This window comes from Tiliqua scincoides, chromosome 3 (assembly GCF_035046505.1).
Source record: "Tiliqua scincoides isolate rTilSci1 chromosome 3, rTilSci1.hap2, whole genome shotgun sequence".
Lineage (NCBI taxonomy): Eukaryota > Metazoa > Chordata > Lepidosauria > Squamata > Scincidae > Tiliqua > Tiliqua scincoides.
In genome coordinates this window covers 223,257,954-223,281,902 of record NC_089823.1, presented here as the reverse complement: position 1 = coordinate 223,281,902, position 23,949 = coordinate 223,257,954, and the positions used below count along the sequence as shown (strand labels likewise).

At 42.8% G+C, this 23,949-nt stretch overlaps 1 protein-coding gene across 1 annotated transcript in view; it reads left to right on the top strand.

The window, feature by feature from the left end:
* Positions 1-614: 614 nt before the first annotated feature.
* Positions 615-23,949, top strand: part of ZBBX (zinc finger B-box domain containing) — a 91,299-nt gene continuing 67,964 nt past the window's right edge. The window contains exons 1-9 of the mRNA XM_066622601.1: positions 615-682; positions 1,864-1,977; positions 6,410-6,500; positions 7,737-7,785; positions 9,299-9,414; positions 13,334-13,429; positions 21,402-21,480; positions 22,094-22,249; positions 23,243-23,363. Of these exons, the coding sequence (XP_066478698.1) occupies positions 615-682; positions 1,864-1,977; positions 6,410-6,500; positions 7,737-7,785; positions 9,299-9,414; positions 13,334-13,429; positions 21,402-21,480; positions 22,094-22,249; positions 23,243-23,363 (890 nt within the window). The remainder of the gene's footprint in view (positions 683-1,863; positions 1,978-6,409; positions 6,501-7,736; positions 7,786-9,298; positions 9,415-13,333; positions 13,430-21,401; positions 21,481-22,093; positions 22,250-23,242; positions 23,364-23,949) is intronic.

Here is a 23,949-nt window from a genome sequence, read left to right as displayed (position 1 = left end):
CGTTCCTCTGGTTGTGCCAGAAATTCTAGGATGTTCCTAGACACATAATTCTGATGACTGATCTGTTTAGTCTAGAAGTTCAGACTGTTGAATCCGGTGGGTGTTCCTTATGAGTAATCATTCATAGGATCAGGCTGTAACACAAACCATCAGATCAGCAATTTTCAACCTTTTTCATCTCATGGCACACTGGCAAGGAACTGAAATTGTCAAGGTACATCATCAGGTTTTTTTGACAATTAACAGGGCACATCATACTGCCAGTGGGGGCTGACATCCCCCATTGGCCCTACTAATAAATGATCTTCCCCCAAATTCCTGTGGCACACCTGTGGACATCTTGTGACACACCAGTATGCCACGGCACAGTGCTTGAAAATGGCTGTATCAGACTTGCTACAGATAATTGTTTCTCACTTGCTACAGATAACTTGGTTGCCTGCCGTGCAAAATTGACACTTGTACTCCCCTGTATTTCAGCTTATTTGGAATTGGTAATTGGTTATTAGAGTATCTAATTTTTGTTTTAATTTACATCTTTTCTTTTTTCCTCAGCAGGCTTTTGAGTCTGTGCAATCTGACAGATTGCTGTAATTTGTTGTGAATTGGCAATCATGAATATCAATGACTTTGTGATACTTCCTGGTTCCAAAAGTGGATTCTCTGTAAAACTGAAGGCAAAGTAAGTTCATTTTCTCACATGATCTTTGAGGTGCTTCACTATCTATTGATTTTTGAATGTGTCATTAAATACAAGCTTTATATTAATGTAGGACAACTAGGGCTGCAATCCTAGGTATACTTCTGGTCGCCGCATCTCAAAAAAGACATAGTGGAAATGGAAAAGGTGCAAAAGAGAGCGACTAAGATGATTACAGGGCTGGGGCACCTTCCTTATGAGGAAAGGCTACGGCGTTTGGGCCTCTTCAGCCTAGAAAAGAGACGCTTGAGGGGGGACATGATTGAGACATACAAAATTATGCAGGGGATGGACAGAGTGGATAGGGAGATGCTCTTTACACTCTCACATAATACCAGAACCAGGGGACATCCACTAAAATTGAGTGTTGGGCGGGTTAGGACAGACAAAAGAAAATATTTCTTTACTCAGCGCGTGGTCGGTCTGTGGAACTCCTTGCCACAGGATGTGGTGCTGGCGTCTAGCCTAGACGCCTTTAAAAGGGGATTGGACGAGTTTCTGGAGGAAAAATCCATTATGGGGTACAAGCCATGATGTGTATGCGCAACCTCCTGATTTTAGGAATGGGTTAAGTCAGAATGCCAGATGTAGGGGAGAGCACCAGGATGAGGTCTCTTGTTATCTGGTGTGCTCCCTGGGGCATTTGGTGGGCCGCTGTGAGATACAGGAAGCTGGACTAGATGGGCCTATGGCCTGATCCAGTGGGGCTGTTCTTATGTTCTTATGTTCTTATGTACTTTCTTAAGAGTAAGTCCCACTGAATTTGGTGGTACATACTTCTGAGTAGACATGTATCAGATTGTGCAGTCCTAAAATCACTTACCTGGAAGTTCACCCTGTTGAAATTGATGCACTACTCTTTATATAAACATTTAGAATCCTAGTGCCAACTCACATTTGCCTTCCAGTGTCTCTTTTTTGTTTTCTGAGGCACGTCTCATCTTGGTGCCCGATGAATTGCTTCTGTTGTATTAGTGCAACAGAGGTCACAGAAACCACATTGTCCTTTTCCTTGGGTTAGAGACTGTAGCTATATCAGCCAGTCTCAAAGGATATCAAATAATAAATTTTATTTCAGTATTGAATTTATTACAAGTACTTCTATATGGTGGAAGGAGCATATAGTGCCAAATTGGATTCACACATGTGTTTGATCTCTTCAGAAGTGTACGAGAGTTGCAGCTGGAGAAGGTGCAGCTGGAACTTGAAAATAAGGAGATGGAGAAGAGGTTGCAACAACTGCAATCCAACATGAGCAGAGAAAAACAAGAGCGAGAGTAAGTCCCCTGCTAATTGGAAAAAAGAAGCCCCTTTCCCAAGTGGTACTCGTCTTATATTTAGCAGCGGCAGAGTAACTGGCCTTCCTCAATCCAGTGCAGTGTCTTTTCTAAGATAGTTGGTGTTTTGCACCTTTTTAGATTATGAGCCCCTTTGGGACAGGGAACTATTTAGTTGTTTGATTTTCTTTCTAAACTACTTTGTGATAATATTTTTTTTGTTGTTGTTGTAGGAAAAAGATGTATAAATATTCTTAATACAGGCCAGACTTCAGAATCTGTGAGGAATCCATTCCCAGACCTCCCCCTCCATGGATAATAAAATCTTCTGGTTGCATCAGAAAGTATTCTGCCTCATGGGGATTCTGTGTGTGGCCTCTCCATGCTTCAGAAAGTCTCCCCGATGCGACTGAAAGGCACCCATGTTAAGTCTAATCCACAGATCCCAAATCCACAGAAAAGGAGGGCCTACAATAATAAGTGAAATTCTGTTTTTTGAAACCAAGGGTGAAGATTCTGGTGAATGTTTTTGTTTTTAAAAGACTTTTGCAGAACTAACTATGGACAAACTGTCCAAGGAAAGTAATGTTGTATTACTCCAGCACTGTTGTGCTCTGTCTTTTCTACTTCTTGCACCCCATATTTCTGATTTTCCTCAGTTGGCAGTCTGTAGCATTTTGGTGCTACTTGAGGAGCAGCCTGAGTTAGCTGCTTGGTGTGGCAGAGAAGCCATGGCAAGAATTAGACAACAGACACAGGTTTCAGAGAGGTTGAAAGTGCTGGAAGCAGGAGCAAGAATGAAATCAAGGGAGAAGTGAAGTGTCTCCCAGCTCCTGACCCAGCTTTTTATTAAGTCTCAAAACACATGATATAAGGCTACGTAATAGGGAATTTTCCAAGAGGATGTAGAGAGTCATACTGGCTGTAACCAGCCGGCTCTAAAGCTTAACCGCAAACACATTTCTAAATATGATTCTTCATAACATCTTCAAGGCTAGCTCTTTCTATAACTTTCTACTACTTTCCAGAGCACTGGCTTTTCAACACTAAACATAGATAACAAAGCGTTTGCGCAGTTGCAGGTGTGCCTGCCAGATTGCCAAATATGCAAAGACATCTCAGAGCTCAACGCCTGTACATTCTATATTTACTACAGCAGTCCTAGCTGTATTCTGTTGTCCGCTATTGTGTGGGGCTTGTGGCTGTACTTGGGACATCAAAGTTATGTTGATCATTGTCAGGCATAACGCCACCAAGCTCTCTGCCAGCTTCCATGCCCTGACTGGACTGGTCAGGTATGAAGTGAAGCTGCTGACAGTGGGGTGACGACAGCCCTATTGAGTCCCAGTCACTTGATAAGGGGTTTGTGCAACAGAGAAGCAGAAGATGGGAAAGGATACAGCAACTCAGAACACAGAGTTGCAAAAAACAGCCTTTGACTTCAGGAGGAAGATGGCCAGATGTGCCTGATCTGGTCTGGCAGCCTCCACAGGGGCTTGGCAGCTGTGAAGCACACACTCCTTGAATGCATCCCTGTGTAAAATCCAGTGAGGCAATGTACTATTAGAGAGACGGGCAGCAAGGGACACTGCAGTCATGGGCAAGAGGAAAGGCTAGTGATAAGTTGAATCTCCTCCTCTCTCCCACCTTTCATGCTAGGATATCTGCATGTCCCTCTGGTAGTTGTGGAACTGTACCTTCTGAAGCCAACGCTCCAGTGACAGATCTCCATTCATATCATTTGGTCTTTTATTGTGCTTTTCTTTTACCCCTTCCTCTGAGCTATATCCACCTACACTCCTTTATTTAGCCTCTTTGACTGAGATATTTCGGCTTACAAGGCTGCACTATATTCCCAAAAAGTAGAAATTGGGTTTAAAATGTACTGTTTGAAAGATTTATACAGTGCTGTTCCTGGAGTGCAAAGCTATGTACAATATAACAATAAAATAATTAAAAACCTAACAGCACAACAGAATATGCACCCATAACATTTTTTGGCATGCAAAAATAATCAATAGGAGTGTTTCTGAACGAGTGATCCTAGGAGCCCTGGGGGTCCAGAAGCAGTGACCGCCATCTGCTTGGTGCTATGTTACTCTGTGTATGCGCCAACATGCTGAAGCTCCCCAAGACTCCATGTATGTATCAGTAGAGCTCCCCGAGACTTTGTTTAGGAGTATAAAGGGCTCTGGAGACCGAAAAGCTGAGAACCGCTGGTCTATAGTATTTGTGGTTGTATTTTTTTCCCCATGGTTTATTTATATTTGGTGAATGAATGTGAATTTTCCATGAATGAGTTCATGGTGGTTGTGCCACCTGTTTGCAATTGGATAACACAGGCCTACAAAATTGAGGGTCATAAAAGTTTTTCCAAAACTTTATGGTGGTTTGATATGAATTTGGGGTGCCGATTCCAAAAATGGCATCCGTTTTGCCCTATCACGTCTAGTTTTGGGGATATAGTATAACCTCATCAGTGAATGGTTCAAGCAGCTTCCTCATGAGGAAGCCATGGTGTAGGCTCCCTCATGAGGAAGCTGCTTGAATCATTCACTAAAGAGGCTATGCCGTGTCTCCCAAACTAGACGCGATAGGGCAAAACAGATGCCATTTTTGGAATCGGCACCCCAAATATACCCAGGAATTGGTGTAATGTTTAAGGAAGCAAAATGTGTGTTGGCCTGTGTAATCAGAGTAATGGTAGCATGATGTGCTAAACTCCCATGCTCGACTCTTCAACAGATGGCTTCTCACCGTGTGTCCAGTTTGTCTCTGTGGTTGTTCTAGCAGCTGACAGCAGGCTCCATGGTAATGCTTGCATACGCCACCCAGCCATGCTCCATCCATGTTCAGCTGGAGGGGGTCTTAGCAAACACTTCAGTTGGCTCTCATAGCTAAGCAGTCAAAGCTCTTTTTGAACTGAAAAGGCGCTGGCCTGTTCGACTGTGCAAGCACCTGCAGTAGAAGCTTCCAAATCCCTCCAGCATGCTTGGACTGTACCAGCTCCTTACTTTGTAGGATCGGAGACTTTTGTCATCTTCTTTTTTTGGTTGGAATTTTGATACAGGGATTCAGTTTCAAATGCCCCTTTCATCCACTGAACTTCACTTTGTATTCTTTTGGAGTACTCCATTGTTTCATGAAAAGGTAGTTATCTTTTAATAGAATCTCACTTGTATATAGTTTAAGTGCTTATGCATGCCTTTACAGAAAAGCAAGGAAGTTGTAATTGTTCTGTATTTGATAGAATCCATTTAGACAGCCAAAGCGTTCTGCAGACAAAGCACAGTCCTGAATATTTGTTACTCTTTTCACTTCCATTCTGAGAGCCACTTTATTAACCTCTCTGGATTTGTTTCTCCAGTTCTCAGTAATGGGAATAATAATGCGAACTGTCCTCCCCCAGAATAGCTTTGTTAAGGGTGCAGTCAATTAGTGCTCCATTGCACTTAACAAGATATGCAGATCTATTTAAGTGTTGCTAATTGCCTTGGATCATTGCGATTAATTTCTGCATCTTTGTCTTGGCGCATCTAATGCTGGATTCTAGCTTTGAGAAACTGAGAGAGAAAAAAAGGATGGGGGGAGTTTGTAATCAACACATCCTGGTTTTCAGTTCATAATTTGTTTTTCTGTTGTCTTGCAAAGATGCAAAAGAATGTTGAAATGGGAAACAACCATGATTTCTTAGTATGGGATTTTTTGGTCAGTGAGGGGGAACCATCACTGTGGCCGCCCAACTGTTGCGCCAGCGGAGAAGTGTGCCTGCTGGGATGGAGGGCAAAGTTGGGCACCAGGGGAACACCCACTGGGCAGGGCATTGGCGACGAGATTGCGCCCACTTTGGCTGGAAAAAGCAGCTCCAGGGGGCAGAGTCAGAATGGTAGCCCAGGTCTACCCAGCAGGTCTACCTGCTATCCAGATAGGAGCCCAGGTATACCTGCCCAGCAAACCTCAGCCATAGGGGACAAAGTTCAACTGGGAGCCCAGGTCTACCCTTCTGGAAGAGGTGGCTCTAGAGGGCAGAGTCTAAATGGGAGCCCTTCCTCCGAGGGCTTAATGGGAGTCCTTCCCCTTTGTTACTAGCATTCCTCGGAGGATATCAGGATGGTATACGTGGTTCCTCACAACAACCCTGTAAAGTCAGTTTGGCTTGAGAGATATTGACTTGCCCAAGGTCACCCAGGGAGCTTCATGGGTAAGCAGGAATTTGAACCTGGATCTTCCAGGTCTGACTTTCAAATAACTACACCGTCTTGGCACTCCATTGAATTCTTCTAGGTTCTGTTCCTTCCTTATCTCTTGTTTTTAAGACCTTGCTTGGGATGGCTGGAGTCAGGAGTGGGGGAGGGGTAGAGAAATTAAACAGAAAATGTTCTGCTTGATATAGAAAAGGCGTGTAAAATGATATATTTGGACTCTCTTGAAGGCGAGCAAATGGATATCACTGGAGGACTGGGCAGTCAGGGTTCAGCACACAGCCCCAGCTGCTGTCACACAACAAGGAGAATGTTGGAAAGGTAAGACTGCTATTGGATTTCCAGGTTGGCTTGTATGACTTGGTTGTTTCTTTTAATTCACATTACATTCAAATATTAGTTACAAAGTATTCCCATATCTCCAGACCTCTTACCCCTCTCCACATCTGAGTTCTCATGTGTGTTTGTCCTTTGGACACATTTGCTTTGAAGTTGAGTGCAGCAGAAGCTGCATGAGGATGAACCAGCATCTGGAGCAACGTCTTGCTTTGCGCTTGTACTGAATTTCAGATTGTAGTCCTTCTCATTGTCTAGAAGTACTACAGAATCATTATACCCTTATTTAATATCCTCTGATTTCTTGCAGCTTTTTTGCATTTGCTTTAATTTTCTGTATTTTGCTTTCTTGCTGTTATATCGCTGTTTTTCTGTCCACCAGCTGCTGTTGAAGCTATCTGGAGAAAAATGAGGGTCCACAAAGTCCTTACGTTTGCAAAGCCAACTGTGAAGGAATAAGCCCCTGTTTTGCATGTACTGCTGATGTGCTAGAAATATTTTTGTTCCTCCCCCTTCCTGCACAAGCTGATTCACATGATGCCTTTGGGGGATATTTAGAAAACCACTTTTGCCTTTTTTATTAACCATCTTGTGCTGAATGCATTGAAATGGTCTTGTGAATACTTAGTCATTTAGTTTTCTTTAGTTGGACCTTGGTATCCATGGTGGGGAGGGTATCCCCTTGGTATCCATTCCCAGACCCCCTGCAGATACCAAAACCCACTGATAATGGAATCTGCAGGTGGGGGCCATCGGAGGACCTCCGAACGTGACTGGAAGTGCCTTTCCGACACCTCTGGGAAACGTTCTGAAACCTGGAGAGGCTACACATGGCCTCAGAAAGCTTCCCAGATGTGACCAGAAGATGCTTCCGGTGTGTCTGGGAGGTCAAGTGAGGCCTTCCACTGAGGTGCCCACTCTGAATCAAATCTACATGTGCCAAACCCATAGATAAAGAAGCCCCACCTGTATTTACCTTATTTCTATCCCGCCTTTCTCCCCCTGAGAGGACCCACTTACCCAGATCCTGACTTGCTGGGCCACTGTGAATGCATCAGAAAGATTCTTTGGAGGCACTGTGGAGGCTTGATGGCATGGTGAAATTCTTGGACAACCATTTCAGCATATGTAGGCTAGAAAGAAAAAAAAAATGGGCCTGCTGAAAGAAGCTCCAAAGCTGAATAATCCAGCTGAACTCCTTTGTTTGTTTGTTTTAAACAGGTTTCTTCAGGCAAAGTAAAATTGAGGCTGCTCAAAGAACAAGTAGAAGGTAATGGGATGTGAGTGCTGGAAAAATGTAGTCAAAGTATATGATGGAAGAGGAGCAATGTGGGGGGGGGGGGCAAATGAGCACAGCGACTAGCAATTAGCAATGTTCCTTACTCCCTTGTTCTCCTCACTGCTCAAATTGGAATGTGCTGGGGAAAACTGATCGCTTTCCTTGCCAGCATTCAGGACTAGACAGCTCAGACAGATTGTGGCCATCATGAGAAAGCCTTTCCCACTGGTTAGCAAGAAGCCCCTAAGTCTGATGGGGTCCCACTTAAAATCAAACAGTAGCAAGATTGAGTAGTATAGGAAGCACGATTACCAGTTCTCTCTCTAGTAAACTGAATCAGTAGTCAGTGAAAATAAGTTTATTGAAGGAATTAATAAAAAGACAAATGAAATGGGGAGAGAATGTTGAGGGTCAAAAAGGAGACACATTTCAAAAATAGAACAGAACTTAAGGCAGGTGTTTGGCAAAGGATTATCACAGAGCTTAAAAGACAAGCAGGAAGTCAAAATTCCAGAGCAATAGTTACACTTTAATCCAATCCTTTCCACGCTGTTCTAGGAAGTGGGAGCAGTGGTAGGTCCGGTTCTCTACACTCTTCCAAAGAGTGGGAGTTTGCTTCATTAATGCGTGGACTAAGGACGCAGTCCTAACCAACTTTCCAGCACTGGCATAGCTATGCCAGTGGGGCATATGCTGCATCCTGAAGTTGAGGGCCAGTCATGGAGGCCTCCTAAAGGTAAGGCAATGTTTGTTCCCTTACCTCAGAGTTGCATTGCTCATATGTCAGTGCTGGAAAGTTAGTTAGGATTGCAGCCCAAGTCCATCAGTGCAGAACCAGAAATAACAACTTCAAGCACCTGGGTGCTTGAATGTAAAAAAAATAAATAAATACAAAAACCTAGGGCTGATGATGTCACAGAATCATCTGGATGGCTGATTTACAACTACTAGACTGCCTTGTGCTAGTCGGACTGGGGTGACCAACCGGCTGGCACTTACCCACCTTGGCAGGGCCAGCATCCTTTGTCTGAGAGAAATCCATCCAAGAAGACACTCGGTCTCCAACAGGCTTGTTTGGGATTTGTCCTAGCCTCTTGTAATGGTGCTGAATTCAAACAGGGCAAGGACTACTGCAGGAGGATATCTTGGCAGCTATTTGAAAACTTCACAGAGAGCTCTGGAGAGCTAGAAGTGTTAAAAATAGGGGGAAGGCAGACTTACTTTTGAATAGAAAAGAACTCCTGACTTTTCTTAGTTCAATTTAATTTACTGCTTTAACTAGGGTAGAAACCTGTGAACCTTGAGGCACTGAATTCATGCATGCACTGTGATTTGTCAAATGTTTCCACTGTTCTCCTTCCCACCCACCAGTAGTATCAAACTGCATTCGTACCAGTGCTTCCACTATCCACACTGATAGGAGCTATGTATTTCTATGTATTTATTCATCTATGCATCTTGCAATGTACTTTAAAAAAAAAAAAATCTGCGCTATGTTTTGCAGCTCCAGAGCCAGCAAAGAAGTCCTTTGCACATAAAGTAGCCAATGCTGCAGCTGTGGAAAAGCCTAGACTGAAGGGAAAGGCATGTGGTCAGTGTGAGACAAAGATGGCATTGCTGGTAAGTTTCTGACATGAAAAACAAATGGTCATATTTTGATTCTGAACTGTAAGATGTTTGAGAGAGAAGTTAAGACTCTGCCGCGTGTCAGAAGTACCAGGCTTTTTGTTCAGTAAACTCTTGAAAGTCATTTCAGTTTTGACACAGTGAAAGATTTCTAGGTCTACAAAGCATAGCAAGAAAACCCCAAACCAGAAGAGAGTTTTGTGACATTTCAATGACTAACAGATGGATTGCATTAACAGCTGTCAAGAGCTTCATCAAATGCATCTGAAGGGGTGAGCTCTAGTCCAGAGAACTTGCTTCCCAAGGAATCTGTTTAGCCTCAGAGGTGGCCCAAGACACTCAGCTGATTTTGGTTTTTTTGTTCTCTCTTTGTAGATTATTATTATTAACAGTATTTATATACCACTTTTCAACTAAAAGTTCACAAAGCGGTTTACAGAGAAAAATCAAATCACTAAATGGCTCCCTGTCCCAAAAGGGCTCACAATCTAAAAAGATGCAAAAAGAACACCAGCAGATAGCAGACAGCCACTCGAACAGACACTGCTGGGGTGAGGTGGGCCAGTTACTCTCCCCCTGCTAAATAAAAGAGGAGCACCCACTTGAAAAAGTGCCTCTTACCCAATTAGCAGGGGACTACTAGATGTATATGTCCTTAGCTATGTCAATATTGAAATGACTTTCAAGAGCATGTAACGAACCTGACACGTAGTGGAGTCTAACAGAGTTCTTGCAGTATAAGCTTCCGTAGGCTAGTGCTCACCTCATTGGATGCATCCGATGAAATTCGCAAAGGCTTTTCATGCAATCGAGCTGTTAAGTTTTAAGACAGGGATTCCTAAAGTGAGTGTTGCTATGCCTTAGGGCAGGGGTTTCCAAACCCCGACCTGGGGGCCAGATGTGGCCCACAGCCAGACTCTGTCCGGCCTGCGGCCAGCCTCTTCTCCCCTGAAAGCCTCTAGCCTACTCGACTGAACATGACCAGAGCTGTGCTCTGATTGCATCTGGAGGGTTTTCTGAGCACCAGAGAGACTGAGTGAATGAACCCACTCATTCATTTATTCATTCATCTAAGTTCGATCTCTAATTTATTTATTTAAATTTTATATTTAAATTTTTTTCCAGCCCTCAGCACTGCGCCAGATATTTCATGCGGCCCTCTGGCCATAAAGTTTGCAGACCCCTGCCTTAGGGCGTCCTGGCACACTCACAGGGACACTGCAGGACTAAAACTGGAGACCACGGCAGAAGTGTGTGCCTTTGTCCTTTTGACCTAAATGGTATTTTTTTCCTTACTCTCTAGAACAGCCCTCTCTAAGCCCTGGCCCGTGGGCTGAATCCGGGGGTTTGGCTGAATCTTTTCCCCACCGACACTTACCATTCCAGCGCTCCTCAGGACTTTGTATTTTCAAATCGGGACAATGCAATGCTCCGGACAGTTGTGTCTGCCCAGAAATCTGGGTGCGATGCCCACTGGGGCATTGCACCATAGATGTAACTGGCCAGAGCGCTTCATTGTCCAAATCTGGGGACATGAAGTCCAGCGGGGCGCCAGAATGGTAAGTGTCAGTAGCGTGAGGGAAAGTATTCCTGGCACGCAGTGGTCTCTGGTTTGGAGACTGCTACTCCAGAATGAGTGATTCACCAGTGATATTTCCAATGTCTACTCTCTGAATTCCTGTTACTTAAATTTTTAAGCTTTCCAGATAGCTTAAAAATAAATGCCCTGGGTTAAATCCAGAGTATAAGATTTGAAGAAGCTATGCCAATATTCCTTGTGGAAGTTCCCTGAACCTTAGAGACAAGCAGCTGCTGAGGGTTTGAGGACTCTTGATAGTGGCATGGGATGTGTTGAGTCAGGGAGGCTGGAGAAGGAGAGTGGAATACTTGGAAGTAGAAAGAAATGGAGGCGGAGTATGCCTTCTTTGTGGTTATTTCTCCCTCTGCCCCCGCCCCATGCCTTAGTAATGACTTTTCAGAGGGCTGGGGTGGGATTTTCATTACAGAGGAGGAGATGAAGAAAGTGGCTTCCATTAGCACTTTGCTCAGAATGCTGCCTCTGCATTATATTTATAGCCAGTGGCGTAGCTAGAGGGTGTGCAGAGCACTAAGTTTTGCAGGGAACCTTACTGCAGCACGCAAGTGCTCCTTCCCATTTGAAGCCATTGAACCCTTCCGTTTTGCTTTCTCCCCCCCCTCCGAATGGGAGTGGGAGGAGCCACTTGCACACCATGGTGAAGCTCCCTGCAAAACTTAGTGCTTTGCACCCCCTCTAGCTACGCCACAGTTTGTAGCTAATTCCGATCTAAAGACATATCCTGTTAGCACGTCACTGTTTTTACTCCTTTGTGCAGGTGAGCACAAAGGAGTTCAAAAATGGCAAATCTGAAGACCCAAGTGTTGGTGTCGTCATTGTGGAGGAAGAAAGAAGCTGTTTTTCCTGTTGCTAAGTTTTAAGAAGTGCCTGAGTGTGTTTTCACTTGAGTTGTACAGCAACTGGCTGTTCAGCCTCTTCAGAAAAAAACAACATCCTTCACAACAGACGGAGAGGAGGTTGTATTTCTCATCAGTAGTGAAGTGACAGACAGTAACAGGTGAAAACTAGTCAACAGGTGAAAACTATCATAGAAATACTTGGTTATTGTAGTTAATGTGCTGGGGGGAGGTATACTTCCCCTTTTTTCTCACAGCAGTGAAATATTCATAAGAGCATCATAAGAGCCGCGCTGGATCAGGCAAAAAGCTTGTCCAGTCCAGCTTCCTGTATCCCACAGTGGCCCACCAAATACCTCACACAAGAGAACAATTCTGTTTCAACATAAGCATGACCTTGAATGTAGCTGTCGGAATCCTCTGCAACACATGTGTAGCTTAAATTTCACGCTTGTTGCAGTATAAGTGGATTGCCTGTAATTTACCATTATGCTTTATTATTGTATATTATTTGTTAATTATTATTTGTATAGCACAGTGGTTCCCAAACTTTTTAGCACTGGGACCCATTTTTTAAAAAATGACAATCTATTGCAATGCACCTCACAAAAAAGAGATCTAGAAAGAAATATTTTCTTTATAACTATTAATGATTAATTACTAATAATAGAGTCCTGTGCTCCCAAGGCTGCTAGAGACATTATGTATAGCATGTGTGTGTAGACATTTGCTAGACTCTCCCTAGAAATGGAGTCACTAGAAACTCCCTAAGGACCTTTACAGCCATTCCAGGGTACCCAGAAAGCTGAACTGGAGAGCAAGATGTGCAGTTAAGATATTCCAGGCCTGAAAAAAAGTCTGACTCACAGTTTGGGAAACACTGGTATAGCATGCTTGTAATCATGTGTGGTGGTATTGTATTATTTATATTCATGTGCGTGGTTCCTTACAGTAGAAGAAAGGTAATGAGATAATGATCTTTTCATGTAGTTCCTGCCTTCTTAATTGAGATGAAATTGTTGGTAATATGCTAGGTAGAGGTGGGAGAACATGGTTTTATTTCACAGATTTTGGTGTTTTCTAGAAGTTAGAAGTGGTGTGTGTTTTTATTCAAAATTTACTTTATACATATAAATTATAATCGCTTTAAAAGTACACTAGGTGGGTGGTATAGTGTCAGCAGAAACAACCACAGTCATTACCTATGCACCCTCCCCCCCGTTAAATAATAAATATAAACCAAATAGAACAGTTTTAATTTCTTGCAGATTTTTCTTTTTGCAGAAATGTTAAGTGCAGAAAGTGGTGTTATGTGTTTTTATTTCTTTATCACCATTTTCTCCCACCTCTGATGATAGGCTGGTTGAATCCTAGTTGCAAAAACTTGCTACCATTTTCTCAGTTTTTAACTTACTTTTATGGACTTAGGACAAAAGAGACCTAGGAGCTTACTATCTATTTATTATTTGTTTTCCTCCAGGTTTGCTTAGAATGTGCAGAAGATTATTGTCCTGGCTGCTTTGCTAGAGTCCACCAGAAGGGGGCACTGAAGCTCCATAGAACAACCTCTTTGCAGGTACAGTACCTCTTTTTAAAAAAGACAGAAATATTTTTACAGGTTCATGAATCTCAGCAATTGTCCGTTGCAGAAATCCTTTTGTCATGCAGAGATTATTTTCTGCACTTATTTGTACCAGCTATTTATTCAGAAACCTTTGTGTATCAATAGCAAAACCAGAAGACAAAGTGGAACTTTTTTTAATGCCCTCAGCCCTATTCATAGACCACTTGAACGGAATACAGTTAATCATTGCATACAATTATCACTGCATGAAAGTCCTTAAGAGAGCTCAGGTGCATTGGGATGACTGTTGTTGGCAGAATAATGGCTGACATGCAGTAGCCTGGTTAGGTGAGGATTTCATCACAGAGTGTCTCACCCAGACATGGAATGTCTTTGGCTGTATGAATAGCTTTCTCTTCTCTAGAAACCTCTGGGAAGGCAGGGCTTCATGTCCAATTACCGAGTCTGTTTTTAATAAAAGCTGTCATTTTGTGCTGTAGCACTGTTCCTTGTTGCTGTTGGAATACTTAGTTTCAGCTGGGCTTGACTTTCAGAGCAAATGCTTTCCCGCTGTCTTGCTAGACCAGCGTTTCTCAAGGTTTGTCCTCCGCTGTACCACTTCACATGGTCCACCTGTTTGAAGTACCACTGGAAGTAACTGCTGGGAGGCCAGATGCACCATGAGACACGACAAACACCAGTAAGAGGCTGAGGATGGACAGGATGGCTTTTTTGAGTATGTAAAAGCATGCTCTGAAGCTCTGTCCACTGAGCTGAACCTCCTACTGCTGTTTGTTGTATCAAGTTCCTGGTGTTGCTGCTGAGTGGCAGGTGTCCAGGGGTCCTGCGAGTGCCACCAGACACCACCTGAAGTACCACTGGTGGTACCCATACCACTGGTTGAGAAACCCTGTGCTAGGCTAATCACTTTAGTGATGCAGGGATTTTTTTTTTCCTTTATTATTTCCTGCACCCTTTCTTGTCCTTTTGCCTTCTTCTGGCTGGATTTGTCTTTTTTTTTTTTCTTTCTTCAACCAACCAGTATGTAGCATATAAAAGTGACTTTATCTCTTATGAGTTGGACTCAAGGCACCCACTTTCACTATCCACATAGTATGGGAACTGCTTCTCTGTTCCACTTCAGTAGTCTTTGGAAGCCAGGACCATGCAGGTTGGGCTGACCATTTGGATCCACTGTATCTAATTATCCCTCCTAGCCAGGCAATGATCAAATAAGGAAGCCCTATGCAATTGGCCCTCCCCCATGTCACCCCAGCATGATGAGAGTGACAAAAGAAGTCTTGGAAAAGAGGCTTATATGTGAAAATACGTATTTGGTCTGGATAAATGTTTAATCTTTGAGAAACATTTCCCTTTTATCTGAATTCTACATCTTCATACTGTCTGTCTTTCTTGACTGTCTGTCCATCTGTCATATGCCATGTCCCTGTTAGGTATTCAGTTTCTTGCCCTGTAGAGCTGTACGTCAGTTGTAGGAAAGGAAAAGTTTATATATAAATCAAGGCATTCAGGGGAATAGGTAAAAATTGAATTGGCGGAATAACAGGAGGGGAAACCTCACAGGACTGCTGGAATGAAGTTTATTAGTCTCCATATATTTTGTATAGATACTCTCCTTCAGGGGTACTAGTAAAGCCAAGCAGCTCTTCTCTATTGTCTGTGAGATTACTCTACTTGGAATTCATTGGACCTAATCTTTGTCATTCTAGTGCACCAGTAGGGTTTCTTCTTGTCTTGTTTTTGCTGTTTCCTCATTCCCTTCCCTCCTTTAGCTGAATGAATTGGTAGAACTTGGGAATTGCCACTGTGTGCATGCCACTGGTCTATCAAGCTTGCCTCAGAGCTACCATAGCTATGGAGATTATTGTGATGCATCACTGTGTAAAATCGCATGTATATGCATCACAGTATAGCCAGGACAATGACAGAGGCAGCATGTGTGGTCTGTGTCTGAAAAATAGTATTGCAAAAGGAAAGGAGCCTAAGGTGAGTTTGCCATCTTCTAGATAATGGCTAATAGGACATGAAATTGGGTGGTCAGTCATGTTCTTAGTTTTTTCTGATCCATGATTTATGTTACACTGAACTTTTCAAAAAAGAAAGAGCTATGCTGAAGAAGCAGAATTTATCTGATTTCCCTCTCTCTTGTCCCCATTTCATTTGAAACCTGTAGATGAGGAACAGAGTCATAAGAAGGCAGCTACGGTGTTTTGCTTTTAGAAATATTTAAATTCAGAAAATTTTAACAGGTGTGTTTTGGTCGAAGGCAGCCATATATGGTACACTATGGTGAGAGATTCTGAGAGCTGTTTGCATCCATGCACACCATTATGTGTGAATGAAATGTCTAATTTTTTCACATTTGTGCATGCTAGGAAATTGCTGTGAGCGTCTCCCCCTATGAACTTAACATAAAGCAAAACAGACACACATTTTAAAATGCATGGATATTGATACACCCCCTCCAACATGCACTCTCTCTCTCTCTCTCTCTCTCTCTCTCTCTCTCTCTCTCTCTCTCTCTCTCTCTCTCTCACACACACACACACACACACACACACACACACACACCTGTTGGGGAAAAACCACAGGTTAAAACCTGAGATTAAAATAACTGCCTTTTGATTTCTAATAAGCTACAATCCTATACACAGTACCTGGGAGTAAGGCCCATTAATTCATGGGTCTTACCTCACCATCTTGGTAATAGCAAGTAATTGTGTGAGAAGACAGCTACTCTCTGTACCTTCTTTCCACTCTAGTAGCCTTTGGAAGCCAGGGCCAACTGTGTGGATCAACTGTACCTAATTATCTTTGGCCCTACCTATGTAGCCCCAGCATGGTCAGAATGGCAGAAGAGGTTAAGAACACAGCAAGAGCCCTGCTGGATCAGGCCAGCTAGTCCAGCTTCCTGTATCTCACAGGGGTCCACCAGATGCCCCAGAGCCCACAACACAACAAGAGACCTGCATCATGTCCTCCCTTGCATCTGGCATTCAAAGATAACCTCCTGGTTCTAAAAGTAGGCTAAGTGCTGTGATGACTGCCTTGCACTGACCTGTTGACGTCTAGGGGAGTGGAGGGTAGGTAAAACTCTGCCGTATCACTTGGCTAGAACCTGCAGCCAACCTGCTTGTTGTATGGTTGCATTTACTATGCAGTAAGCCTAAGTGGCTATCGTGTGACGCCTAGCTGACTGAATGTGTTTCAGAAAGATATGATCAACGTGTGTACCTGTTGGGTAACTTGCTACATGGATCAATGTTTGTGTTAAATTTTTAACAGACAGGTACATATTGTCTTATAAAATACTTAACTGCAGAAAAGAGACCTTCCTAGGATGTTTTCCCCTCATTAGTCTACACTGAAAACTGTATACCTTTTTTTTGGGGGGGGGGCAGTCTGGAGGCTAGTAGTTTATGCTTGTAGAACTAGCTGTAGGCTTCCATTGATTGCATGTCCTTACTGCATTTTTATAACACTAATAGAATTATTAAACAGAAATAACTGTGTCTGCAAGAGGCTCCTTTTGTGTTGGCCTTAGACAAATGGAAGGACCCAAAGTAAGATCCCATGTATGATTTTAATGGCATCTGACAATAGAACCTGTCATTGTTTCTCCATCCATGATCAAAGCCAGGAGAATGCCTTGGAGTTATAAAATGTGCCCACACTACAAAATTTCAGCCATTTCTATATATGTTGCATTGTCATGGTTTTGCCAGTGGAGTAAGTCTGGGCACCCTAATTTTATGTTGAATCTAAGGGCCATTGTAAGAGAGAATTGGAACAATTTGTATGTTGGCAACCTTCAGTCTCGAAAGACTATGGTATTGTGCTCTGAAAGGTGGTTCTGGAACATCGTCTAGAGTGGCTGAAAAGGCTGATTCGGGAGTGACAGTCCCTTCCACACCGGGAGCAAGTGCAGTCTGTCCCTGGTCTGTCTCCCTGGCTATGGGCCTTCCTTCTTTGCCTCTTAGCCTCAGACTGTTGGCCAAGTGTCTCTTCAAACTGGGAAAGGCCATGCTGCACAGCCTGCCTCCAAGCGGGCCGCTCAGAGGCCAGGGTTTCCCACTTGTTGAGGTCCACTCCTAAGGCCTTCAGATCCCTCTTGCAGATGTCCTTGTATCGCAGCTGTGGTCTACCTGTAGGGCGCTTTCCTTGCATGAGTTCACCATAGAAGAGATCCTTTGGGATCTGGCCATCATCCATTCTCACGACATGACCGAGCCAACGCAGGCGAATTATTAGGAAAGCGGAAAACTGGTAAAGCTGTTAGGGTTGTATGCATGAACAACGGGGTTGAGAGAATCTCTAACGGTGAAAAATGTCCGAGTATGGGGTGATGGTTAGAAAGATTTTGAACTGTGTCTCTTCTTTGATCATGAAAATAAGTTTGGAACAGTTTCTGGGCTTCATGAGACTTCCCTTCCTGTATGTAGCCCTTGTTCGTAATCTGATTGGAGACATTAGGCTGTAATTTTTCCCCCATGAGATATTCTTGATTCCCCCCCCCCTTTTTCCTTGTATGCCCCTTTCATACTGACTTCGACCACCCTTTGGTGCAAGTTGATGTCCAAAATAGATTATTTTCTCTTTGTAATAACAGTGGATGAAGGACACTTGCATTGTCTAGAACAGACACTTATCATTTACTTATTCCACTGCTATTTATTGCCAAAACCAAGTACTCTAAGAGCAGCTAAGGATATCTCCACGCATGTAGCAAAGAATGAGAACAGATGTACAATATGCGAGAGAGAATCTTGGAGGCAGCAGTGGAGAGAGAGAGATGGATGCGGAACGTAATGGGCAATGCGATGCCAAGCAAATTAGACTGCCTCTTTATAACATAAGAGTATTCACTTAATTCCTGTAGAAGGGTTAGTGAATTTGCATAGCATGTTTCTCAGTCTGATGATTCTGTTGGAGCATCTGTTCAGCATACTGCTCTCCAACACATAGAAGAGCAATTACTAGTGGCACAGGTACTGCATCTGCCTCTTGAATACACACTATCGAGCATGCTTAAAAAGAAGTAATATAAAAGAAGTTGCATGCAAAGTTGCTTGGAAAATTCTTCATTTTTGAAAAGAAACTGACAATTCTGGTGGACTTGTTTTTTTCCCTTGAAAAATACAACGTGCATCTTGTTTTCTCTTTTAATCCTGTTTTGGTGTAATTGGATCAATTAATACACAATATTTTTCAGTCCTCCATCTGTGGAGGATTGGGAATGTACCACAAGCATACGTACTTTCCCTTCTTTCACTTGTGCACTTGGTTTCAATTACTTATATGCATGTGTGCCCCTGTATCTGCAGGGGTTCCGTTCTGGAACCCCCTGCGGTTACCTGAAACTGCAGATACTGGCAAATGCCTTTGCTCAACCCTCCAGAGAGGAGTGGAAACTCTGCTCCCCCTCTCCTCGGCAGGTCCTCTGTGCCTAGCAGGGGGTGCAGATGTCCGTCCACGGTCTCTGGCAGACTCAGACTGAGCCTGGCAGTTTTAAAAAATGCAACTTCCAGTTTCAAGGAGAAACTGGAAGTGACTTTTTAATGCCTTATAGCAGCAATTTTCAGTCTTTTTCATCTCATGGCACACTAACAAGGCACTAAAATTGTCAAGGCACGCCTTTGGTTTTTTGACAATTGACAGCAGAGGCTTGCATGCCTCAGTGGCCCTACTAAAAATATTCCTCCCCAGTGGCATCACTAGGATTCGAGTCACCCGGTGCGGGAGGCCTGCGCATCACCCCATGTAGTGGGTGGGGCAACGCCCCAGGTGGGCGTGGTGATGTACCATTGCCCCGCCCCATCAGTTTTTTTGGCTGTACCTTTTGTTATAACAGATATTTCAATGTGGTTTGTTTCATTGCATTCTGCATGAAATTACGCATCGATTGATACATAATGTGATGGTCTTATTCCACCAAACTCTGATTTTAGTGATTTTGAAAACTTGTACGGTCTCTCACACACACCCCATGTCAACTTACTAACACCTTATTGCAGCAGTTCTCAAACTTTTAGCACTGGGACCCACTTTTTAGACAATCTGTCCAGGACCCATTGGAAGTAATGTCATGGCCAGAAGTGACATTATCAAGCAAATTAAAATAAATTATAAATAATCAAATTAATGGCAAGTATGCCTACTTGCGAGTAAATGCACGATACGGCTCACGTTCATTTTCCATAGGGCTCCATGCATTTTTTCCTTCCGGTTTTTTGGCCATAACTTTTGAACGAAAGGAGCTATTTTAATTCTGTGTTTTGCATTGCACTCCGCCAGCCATTCTGCATCCAACAGTATATGGCATGACGCAGTAGCTCCTAACGCCGTGAAGTTAGCACGTCCTCCCCCCGGGCACGTCACCTACCCGGCGCGTCACCCGGTGCGGCCCGCACGCCCCGCACCCCTCTAGCGATGCCAGTGATCCTCCCCCAAACTTCTGCAGGACACCTGCAGACCACCCAAGGTACACCAGTTTGCTACAGCAAAGTGGTTGAAATTGGCTGCCTTATAGGACATTAGGAGGCCAGGGAAGTGGACCTGGTCCACAGATAACTGAATCAACAGATATTGGCCTCTACACTCACATATAAATCAATCTCACCTATAAATGGAGGGCACACTTTGAGCACAAAATCATAAAATTTGCTGTAATCATGGAATTTGCTATTTGATAAGTTGAGTGTAAAACTTAAGGATTTATGAAGTTCTTTGAATTAGATAGTCTTGTCTGATTTTTCCTGAGGCAAGATCCTGGAAAAGCTGGCAATCATTCTTACATATCAAATGACTTACCAGTAATTGTCATCTAAGAACTCTACAGTCAAATTTACTGGAGTGTAGTAAAAAATAGTGAAATCATAAGGTACTTAGACACTATTACAAATTGGCACTTAACACCCGTAGTGCCACCACTATGGTTGTTAAGTGCCAATTTGTAGTCGTGTCTGTGTGTTAAATGAAGACTAAAATTAATAAAGTTAATGAATGAAAATTTATCTTATGATTTCAATTTTTTGACCTTGGTTGCGTGTTTGGAAGTTCCCTGAAAATGTTGCAAAAATGCAACTTTTAAAATATTGCACAAACGCAGCTGTGGTAGAAAATGGGTGTTAAGGCATTGATGTCAAGCAAGTTTTAAGAGTTGATTTTTAAGATTAATTTTTTGACTTATATGAAAGTATATGTGGTAGTTACTGCCAGTGTTCAGACAAATGCCACTGCACTTGAAATGAAGACTTGCTTGCCTGCCAAACAGGGATTTGAAGCTGTCTTTGCAGCCCATTTTCTATCATGATGTGCAGAACAAGTGCAAGCCCCCTTTTTAAAAAATTTGAAAGTGGTTTATCTAAATCAAGAAAAAACTCATTCCATCTGAGTGTATGAGGGGAAGGGAAAGAGGAGCACGTGAGCCTTTGGCACATTCCCCAGGATCATAAACATCACATAGTCCTCTTTGTGTTATGCAAATATAGTGGAACCTCAGTATCCGCTGGGAGCAGTGGATACAGAAATCAGTGGAGACTAGGATTCAGCTTTAAATGCCTTGTAACAAGATATATATGCTATACTGCATTCAGCCACTAGATAGGATGATTAATGTAATCTAATGGAACAAAGTTATTCCATTAGATTCCATTATTCACCCCATCTAGTGGCTGAATGCGGTACAGCATCTAGATGATGCATTCTGGGGCGATAATGGAGGAGCATGAAATCTGGAGGTGGGTCTTTAACCCACTTTATCTTTAACCCTGAGAAGTTTGCAATCAGTGCGGTTTAACAGCACAAAGGTAGGAAATGGGATTTGGGTGTTTTTCCCTCCCTTGTTATAATGCTTTTAAAGGTGGATCAGTGGTTAGTCAAGTCAGTGGATACCGAAGTTCTGTATTCTGTAATTGTGCTCTCCCCTTTTATGCATTAACACATGACTTCTTTTTGTCTGTAGGCAAAAGCACGTGTCCCAATCAGGAAACTAGAACCTACTCAGCAGTTCCTGAAAAAAATAAATCTTGATGAATCTAATGGCCAGATAAACAACGAACAGATGCAGGAAGTGAATAGTATGTTAGAGAATTCGTTAGACATGCCTTCATCCTTCCCGAAAGTGGCAACATATAATAATAAGGTAAATCCCAAGAAATTTGCTGTCAGAAGTGTTCTGCTCTTTAAAAGCTACACAAACTTCTATTTCTTAATAACAACAAATGGTTGGCCTTTTCATTTATGTATTAGAGATATGATCCTGCCAGAGTTAAGCATATTGAAATGGCTGCAGGCAAGACAACTAAGGGGAAGACTTTAAACATTTGTTTTTAATTAACTATAAGAATTGGAAGGAAGAGGAATAAAAGAATAGGAGTAGCAAAGTGCATGATTTGCACATTCAGTCCTCAACATCTCCAGTTAAAAACGAATCTTCAATTTTGTGAAATACCTTGGAGAGCCACTCCCAGTCTGAATAGACAGTACTGGGTTAGATCACTTCATGTGTATGGCTATCATTATGTTAACCCCTCCTGGAAATGAGGAGGTGGCTGATACTCTCCCAGTCTCAGCTCTGAAACCTAGGAATAGATCCATTTCCGTTTACCCACATTTAATTATTGAAATTGATTCAGGAAACTTCAGTACCCACAGAAGCAAGGCCTGCGAGCCAGAATGGCGGGTCTTTACTACAGGGTACCTTTGATGAAGAAGAATCTGCGAAGTCTTTTCAGGAAGCTGTAAATCAGTGGAGAAGTGGAAGTCCCTCTCAGAAATCTAAGGAAGAACGATCTTGTCCACTTGGGTCAGGTGTGCATTAATAAAAGCTGGATGGGGATGGGGGAAGGGGAGGCTATATCAGTTTGCTTGGTGGAATGTTCTAAATGTTCAACAACAAGGAATTAGGATGATACTTAGCTTGAAGGGCAAGTGCAAAACAAGTTAAGGTGTTCAAGGTTTCCAGAAAGCAACATCACAGTCTAATGTAATACTCTAAGCCAGTGTTTCTCAAACTGTGACTCAGGACCCACTAGGTGGGTCACGAGCCAATTTCAGGTGGGTTCCCATTCATTTCAATATTCTATTTTTAATGTATTGAACTTGATGCTCCCGTGGTATGTGGCCTCATCTGGGAAAATATTACAGCTCTTACCTTTAACAAGCTACTACATATATGCTTTTACCAATGATAGTAAATAGGACTTACTTCTGTGTAAATGGGTAGGATTGCATCCTAGAATTGCTAAAAATTTTCTTGCTTGATGATGTCACTTCCAATCATAACATCATTTCTGGTGGGTCCTGACAGATTCTCATATGAGAGGTACAGTTTATGCAGATGGGCTGCCAAGGGGTGCAGAAGTGAAAAAAAGTTGGCTTAGAGCAGTGGTTCTCAAATTTTTAGCACCGGGAACCACGTTTTAGAATGAAAATCTGTCAGGACCCACCAGAAGTTTGTCAGCAAACTGTTTGTCATTAATACAGTTGACATTCTTTCAAATTTATGTTGTAACTGTAAATAAATGGCCCAGAGGCGGTCATGGGACTTTTTCCGCCCAGGGCCACCTCCCAATTTGCCACCATTGATGCAGAGGTAATTGCGACGACATCATCACATAACTGCAGTCAATTTCAGAAGAGATCACTAGGCCATGACGCTCCTATGAGTTCACCATAATGCCCTCAGGTGCCATGGTACACAGTTTGGGAACCACTGCTCTAAAACTACTACTTATAATGAGATGCAATTGGTATCTTAATATGTTTGAATTAAAACTAATACCTTTCTCTGTATTGTTATAGAAAACACAGATACTTGTGAGGTGCAGACAAGCCCTCCCATCACAAAAAAATCTATAGATTTTGAATTCAAAGAAGACAGCTTGAAGTATATGGAAAGATTGTTACTGAAGAAGCATAGAAGGTATCTGCTGGGTGCCCCAATGCATGAGAGAAACTGCATTTCCTAATCTGCGTTAAGTAATATTAATGCAATACTAGTATTGGAAACAACTACCTTGTAGTAAATGTTACTGATCTAAAATGCTGATTGGGAAGGTCTTAGTCAATGTCAAGGTTACTTATGGTATTATATTGCCAATAATGTGGTGAAGAATTTTGTTAGGCCTAGCAAGCAGTTGCAGTGGATTTCTACTCCTACATTGAAGGAGATGAAAACTGCTGGTATAAATTTAAGTAAAGTGAAGGACTGCAGTTTTCTGTTGCCTTGAGTTATTTGCTGGACAGTGTGGCCTGATATATACATAGCATGCCAGTGAGTCTAAGGGTGCAATCCTAACCCCTTATGTCAGTGCTTTCCAGCACTGGCATAGCGGTCCCAATGGGTCGTGTGCTGCATTCGGCAGTTGGGTGTCACTCATGGAGGCCTCTTCAAAGTAAGGGAATGTTTGTTCCTTTACCTCAGAGCTGCATTGCCCTTAAGTCAGTGCTGGAAAGCACTGAAATAAGGGGTTAGGATTGCGCCCTAAGGGTGTGTTTGTTCACGCTTA